The 7,240-nt window shown below is 47.0% G+C and overlaps 1 protein-coding gene across 1 annotated transcript in view; it reads left to right on the forward strand.

Moving 5' to 3' along the window:
- Positions 1 to 1,544: 1,544 nt before the first annotated feature.
- tbc1d15 (TBC1 domain family, member 15) overlaps positions 1,545 to 7,240 on the forward strand; it is an 8,307-nt gene continuing 2,611 nt past the window's right edge. Inside the window, exons 1-8 of the mRNA XM_008294388.1 lie at positions 1,545 to 1,577; positions 2,981 to 3,082; positions 3,462 to 3,536; positions 4,182 to 4,326; positions 4,663 to 4,870; positions 5,757 to 5,859; positions 6,335 to 6,529; positions 6,787 to 6,915. Coding sequence (XP_008292610.1) covers positions 1,554 to 1,577; positions 2,981 to 3,082; positions 3,462 to 3,536; positions 4,182 to 4,326; positions 4,663 to 4,870; positions 5,757 to 5,859; positions 6,335 to 6,529; positions 6,787 to 6,915 — 981 coding nt within the window. The 5' untranslated portion in view covers positions 1,545 to 1,553. The remainder of the gene's footprint in view (positions 1,578 to 2,980; positions 3,083 to 3,461; positions 3,537 to 4,181; positions 4,327 to 4,662; positions 4,871 to 5,756; positions 5,860 to 6,334; positions 6,530 to 6,786; positions 6,916 to 7,240) is intronic.

The following is a 7,240-nucleotide window of genomic DNA, read 5'->3' on the forward strand; positions in this document are numbered from 1 at the left end:
CAGGTGTGATCAGTGTGTCCAGCTGTGTCCAGGTGTGCCCAGGTGTGTCCAGGTGTGATCAGTGTGTCCAGGAGTGATCAATGTGTCCAGGTGTGATCAGTGTGCCCAGGTGTGATCAGGTGTGTCCAGGAGTCAGATCAGATCAGTGTGTCCAGGTGTGTCCAGGTGTGATCAGTGTGTCCAGATGTGTCCAGGTGTGATCAGTGTGTCCAGGTGTGTCCAGGTGTGGTCAGTGTGTCCAGGTGTTATCCACCTGCTGCTGGGAGACAGGCAGGTATTCTAAAAGTTCCTCCTTCAGATGAATCAAAGCTGTCATGTGATGATGATGTAATGTACGTTAGATGTACTCTACCTGGAAGCAGTCAGCTCAGGTGGCAGCAGGGGCGGACCTAAAGGAGGACAGTTTCCAGCAGCATTCAGTCTAAACAGGAAGTTACTGATTTAACAAAATGTTCTCAGACACATAAATCCGTTTGTAGTCAGTAACTGTGACAGGTAGAACACCAGAGTGTTGTCCAGGTGATCTGTTCGTCATTTAGCCTGAAGCTGACATTAATTCTCTTGAAAATCAATAAAGATTTCTTGGCTGAACATGTGATGTTTCAGGATTCCAACAACATGGGACTTGGTTCAGCTGTAGCAGGTTGACGCCTGTCGACTTGAAGCTGGTTTTAAACTTGGTGCTGAACCCTCCTCCTCCGTGTTTGTCAGTCTTCTCAGAGGCAGGTCAGCAGGTGCGTCTCCGTCCAGCAGCAGTGTCTTCGATAAAACCTGGACGCTGATAAGAGCTGAGACAATTTCCTGCTGCAGGATATGAAAGCCGCTGGATGAGGCAGGAGGAGCTTTGTTCTGAGTGAAGCAGCGTTATGAGCAGATGGAGCCGATACCTTCCTCCATCTCTGAAATGTCTCCCATCAGAGCCGAGCGACGACGAGATGTCCATCAGTCACATGAAAGCAGCTGAAGTGACATTTGGAAGAAAGACGAGCTGTGACATTTCTGCTCACATTCATGAATGACGATGAGTCACACGTTGATGCAAACAGCGCTGCTTCACACGACATGTTGCGTTTCTTTATTTAAGTCAGCAGCTCATGTGCACTCATCTGTTTGCAGCTTTAAAATGTCGCATCTCCTCCTTAAACATAAACGTTCTGTATGTTTGGTTTGAGTTTTGACAAATGAGACGTTTATAAAAGTTTCCCTTTTAATAACCTTCATTTAATTCGTTATTATATCTACCGAAAGCTTTACTTATTAATACAGTCGTTTTGGGCTGAAGATTACTTGTTTAATTTTATTTTATCACAGGCTGAATTTATTTTTTATAGTAAAACAACTTTAAATTCAACTATTTTAATAATATAATGAAGTGAGTTTATATTTATTTTACCTGAATCTGTCTCTGTTTTTAATAAAAAAAACAATCTGCTGGACTTTCACTTTATTTATTGTCACGTGAGGCAGCGCTTCTGAACCGGAAGCTGACGTGTCAGTGTTGTTGTGCGGCCGCCGTCACGTGTCTGTGTCGTCATCAAGAGGAAGGAGACAACATGGCGGCGGACTCAGTGTTGAAGGTAAAAACACCAACACGTTAGCGGGAGTTCTGGTCGAACCGGACGGACTCAGCCCGCTGCTGAGGCCGCGCTCAGGCGGTGGGAGCTGTCTCAGTCCGGCTGCAGTTCCACGCTGACCCTCCGCTCCCCTCCGTCAGTCTGTTAGCATCAGTTAGCTGCTCCGGAGCTACACCGACACCATCAGCAGATCATAGCGGCAGCAGCAGCCCGAAGAAGCGGCTCCCTGTCAGCCTCTGTCCGAATCTCTGAGCCACTCTCTGCCTGTAACAGAACCGCGCAGCCCCGGGAACCGATGTGAGGAGCTAACGGCCAACAGTGGTGACAGACTGACGGGCCCAGAGAGGTCACAGAGCGGCCAGCAGCTTCCAGAGTACCGCTCGGTAGACCCAGAGTTCAGCTGAACTCCACAAACATCCAGCTGTCAGTGTTTCCTGCTGGGAGCTAACTGAGCTAACGGCTAACTGAGCTAACAGCGTTAGCAGACAAAGTTGTGCCGGTTAAAGTGAACTAGCAGTCAGTTGCTGTGGTTAAAGGTTAACTCTGAGCTCTGCTGTCGAACTCTACGGTCTAATATATAAAAAATACACACACAGCTCTGCCTGGAAACATAATAAAAGTACGGTGTATATATATATATATATATAAGTTCTGTTACCGGTCCTCAGCTGTGGGTGTAAATATTATAACTATATACAGATGAAAAGGTCAGATAGCAGAAATTTGAATTATATATGTTTTTTTTTACATTAATACAATAAGCTGATATATACATATATTTTTACTATATTTACTTAAACATACAAACAAAACACTGTTAATTTAATTTATTTTAGTTTTACTCAGTGTTGGCTCTTCTTTACACTAATATACAAATCTTAGTTTTAGTTTAGTTTAATTTTCATTGGAGTCTCTTGTCAGCGCTCAGCTCGGGGGTTCAGTGCTGAAGGATGTGAGACGCAAAAAGCAAAATCAAATGAAACCAGAGCAGCAGCAGCACGCTCAGGTGGAGCAGACGAAGCCAGCGGGGATCGACAGGGAATTTAATTTATTTTTATGTTTTACTTTTCATTTAATTTTTGCAAAAGTGTAAATGTTCATTGTTTTTATTTTTACCAGATGCAGTGTTCTGTTCAAAAGCATAATTACAATTTTATTTCATTCAATTGAGAAGCAGTTTTCAAACAATCATATAAAACTTGTAAAAACGCCTGTACCATTTCTGAAAGCTGACGTGAAGAGGGGAGGGTTAGAAGAAGACCTGACAGAGAAGAGCGTATGGTCTGAAGCAGGTTCTATTTATGAAGATGTAGGAGGGAAACGTATTTCAGCACCACGTCTGGGTCGATCTGCTGCAGCACAAACAGCGTTTTAACGCTTGCTGATGTGCCTGTAACTTCCTGCAGGTGATATTTGAGCACGACGGCGTCTTCATCCATCCGAGCGGCGATGAAGACGGCCTCGATCAGGATCTGCTGGTTTCAGGGTGTCTGCGGATCCTCGACAAGGTAAAACACGAGTCATCAGGTTTCGTTAGTAGTTCATCTGCATCTCATCAGGTTCATCTGTTTGTTCCTGAGATGTGAGGGAAGTGTAAAAACCGCCTGATCATATTTGTCAGAACACTAAGAGACACACGAGCTAAATCCTGACGTCTGACCAGCAGCTGACCCTTATTCCACTAAACTGGAGAACAAATGAATAAATGACACGTGAGAAGCAGCTGGCAGCTCGTTCTGTTTGTGTCCATCATGTCTTCTCTTCAGTCTTTGCTGTTCTGTGACTGGTTCTGATCAGATGTAGGCGTTGTTTGGATCAGGGCTGTGAGCTGCTGTGTGGTATGTGGGTCGTATGAACCTGCTGATGGAGGTGTTTCCTCTCCGTCAGGATGCGGAGGTGCTGGTGGAGTTCAGACCTCTGGAGGACACCGTGGATCCGTCCAACATGCTGTGTGCCGGGAAGGTTCGTCTGTTTCATCTGTCCTCAGGTTTCTGTTTACACCAGGGCTGCGACTTTAGCTCGTTCACTTCCATTAATTAATGACAAAACATTAATTAGATTAACCGCCACTAGTTGAAACTCCACGTCTGTGCTCCTCAGTCCAGCTTCCTGGTTTGTGAGTAACTGAAGATCCAGTGATCAGCTGTTTGTTGGATGGAAGACAGAAAAACTCCAGTTTCATTACATCTGTGTTTAATGTTGGACTGAAATTACACGTACTCCTCAACTGATCAAAATAAAAGATGAGTTCATCAGTAGATGATCTGAATGTTCCTCAGAGCTTTGAGTATCTCCACCTGCAGATCATCAGCCTGAACAGCTGCTAGAAGCATTCAGCTCTGTTACCTGGTCAGTTTGGTTCAATTAAACTTATGTTTGTAAAAAAATAAATAACAAGAAACCATTAGGAGGCAGAAATGCAGTTTTTTCTTCTTCAGGCTTTGCAGCATCCAGCAGACACACCGACTGACTCTAGTAACTGTAGTGCAGCCACATTCAGTGTGTGTTGTCTAAGAAACCGGATCAGGCTGGACTCTGTGTCTGCACATAGTAAATGAGTCTGATTGGATCAGAACACTGGTAAACAGTGACTGTGTGCCTGAGCAGGACTCCAGTTCAGTGATGGAATGGAACCAGTGTCCAGAGCGTTCCCAGGCCCAGCAGCTTCTGGAGAGTCAGCACAGCTATGAGACAGAGTGGGACATGGTGAACGCCGTAACCTTCAGGAAGAAGGCCTGCAGCAACGGAGAAGGTGAGTCTGGCTTCTCACCTGGACAGGTGCTACCTGGAACTAAGAACCTTTAGTCTCACAAGGAACCTTTTGAAGAACCCACAAAGGTTCCTTTAGGCTCCATCAGTGGAAGTGTCATGTGTCTGTACTGATGAAGTTCTGAGGCTCAGAAATGACGGAAAGAGTCCATTACAGTGATTAATCTGGACCCTCCTCTGTGGAACTCTGGAACATTCACAGTCTGAAGGTAGAACTCTGGTCAGTAGATACAGGTACTGCAGAATCAGAACCAGATGTTCTGAGGAGGTTCTGCTGGGTTCTCAGTGTGTTTTCTGATCCCTGCATCTTGTCTCTCAGGATCTCTGAACCACAGCCATGAGAGGAGCCGCTGGACCTTCAGCGTCAGCGTCAGCGACCTGAGATCCATCACAGTGAAGGAGGAGGGCTGGACCTTCCTGCTGCTGCAGCTGAAGGACGCCTCCGCCTCGCTGCCACCGCTGCACTTCCACCAGGGCGGCAGCAGAGAGTTCCTGGACAGCCTGCGGAGGTTCGCTCTGCTCACCGAGTGAGTGCTGAGACACACAGACGCTGTCACTGTGTTACCTGTGGGCAGGTGTGCAGCACCTGCTGAGGATCGTCTCCTCAGCAGTCCAGCTGCAGGCTGCATCCCCACGGAGGTACAGCATCGTGTCAGAGCAGCTGTTCACTGTCAGTCTGATAGATCACCATGAGCAACGTGTTAACGCCTGTAGAGCAGTTTCAGCCTGAGCTCGAGAACAATAACTGTTGGACAATGTTCAAGTAACTCTGGACAAATTCTGAGGTATTTTGGGAAACTGTCAAATGTTTCTGTCAGGTTCCTGTCATTCTGCTCCAACATGAAACCCAGAATCTGACATCAGGCTCTGCTTCTGTCTGAAGGGACGTTCCACACTGAGCTGAAAGAGGAACCATCAAACCAGAACCAGCCCCTCAGCATCTGCTAGTTGCTGATTATATGTATATTTAGTGATATAGTGTGAGTTGTTTAGAGGTTGGAATCATTGGGTTTCCTGATGGAGGAGACGTGGGCAGAGAAATGAATGCATGTTATTGTCAGTGAGGTCCTGCTGTTATTTATATGCTAATTCCCTCTGACGGTGTCTCACGCAGCACTTTTCTTTCCTCTGAACCAAACATCAGTGAGATTACGGCGCTGCTGCTGCTGATAGCTGTTATTAAAGTTCTTATCGATGCCTCGTAATGAAACGCTGCAGATTAAGACCCGGATGTTTTCAGCAGCAGCCGACGCGAAGCTGCTGAAACTTTAATAGAAGCTCAGAGAAACAAAGTGTGATCGACCCGACTCAGAGATACGGAGGATGTTTATCACAGCGCCGTCACACCGGCTGATCCAGTGGCTGTGGTCCCAGTGTGACGTCAGGGTTCTGTGTCTGTCTGTGTGTCTGCAGGTCACCGGACGATGAAACGTGTCTGCTGGTCAGCACTCCTAACAAAGCTCTATCGCAGTCCTTTGAGAACCTTCTGGATGACAACAACTTTGGCCTCGTTCACGTGAGAACCCACACGGACCTCCTTCACACAACACCATGACGATTTACTGCCAACTCACACACCTGATCGTGTTCTGGGGAATTCACCGAGTTCACAGATTTGTTCTGGACCCTTTTTGGGCTGTTTTTGGTTATTTGTTGGTGTTTCTTTAGAGTGAGCTATACAGAGAGAGATATTTGGGTATTTTGTAGATGTCTTGAGTCTTTCTGTGGTTAATTTCCACCCTTTCCCTGATCTTCTTGTTTCTGTGGCGTTGTCGGTGTGTTCTGGGTTAACGTGTTGATCTTTACCAATCATGTTTCAGTAGATGTTCCTCTGATTCGTCTACAGATTCACACTCATACGTTTTGTAGATTTTACTGGTGTGTTTTCGTTTGGTTTACGGATCTTCAGGTGTTTCCGTGAGACTTTCTGTGGGTTTCATTGACATTGTCCAGTCTGTAGACTGACCCGGTCTTCCTGTGTGTCCCTGCAGAAGCTGAAGCGCGACCCGTACGTCACCACGCTGGGCGGGTTCTCCAAAGTCACCAACTACATCTTTGACGCCCTGCGAGGGACGGAGGAGCAGCAGCAGCGCCCCCCGGAGGAGGTGGCCGACCTGCTGGGAGAAGTCATCCCAGGACTGGAAATCAACCAGCAGGAGGAGCCCGGCTTCGAGGTCATCACCAGGGTGGGTCTGAAGCACTGCCGAGCAGGGTTCTGAAGAGAGTTCATCGGGTTTCTTTGGTTAATTCCTCCAGCTTCTTGAGGTTGCATTCTATGAATCGTACCCAGAGTTCTGCTCGTTCAGTTTGGTGAAGGGTCGATCAAACTGAACCCCGTGGGTTCTGATTCAGCTGCCTCAGACGAGGGCTGGTCTGAATAGCAGTTTCTGAGCTTCAGATATTCAGACTCAATTAATGCTCACTGACCGGACTCTGTCTGCAGATCGACCTGGGAACCAGACCTCAGGTGAGCCGCCGAGAACCGCTGTCCGCCGAGGACTGGACCAAACACCAGGACGAGGAGGGGAGGATGGTGGAGACCAACCAGCTGAAACAGAACATCTTCAAAGGGGTGAGTCCATCTTCTATGGGACGGTTCACAGCACAGAACCCAGCAGAACTCAGGTTCAAATCTTTAGAGGTTCTCCTGGAGGTTCTCAGGTGTTCCTTAGAATTTTCATTCCAGAACTGTTTAGTTCATCTGAGCTTCCGAGGAGACGATCCTCTAGAAGCAGGCCTCAGCCGGGTCGATCGGTGTTTGGTCATGCTAGTGGTGTCTTTTCTGCTCTTCATATGTTCTCTAAATGTTCCCCATGTGTTCCTCATGTGTTCTCCATGTGTTCTTCACGTGTTCTTCAAGTGTTTTCATGTTCTCCACGTGTTCTCCACGTGTTCTC

This window comes from Stegastes partitus, unplaced genomic scaffold (genome assembly GCF_000690725.1).
Source record: "Stegastes partitus isolate 25-593 unplaced genomic scaffold, Stegastes_partitus-1.0.2 Scaffold958, whole genome shotgun sequence".
NCBI classification, from domain to species: domain Eukaryota; kingdom Metazoa; phylum Chordata; class Actinopteri; family Pomacentridae; genus Stegastes; species Stegastes partitus.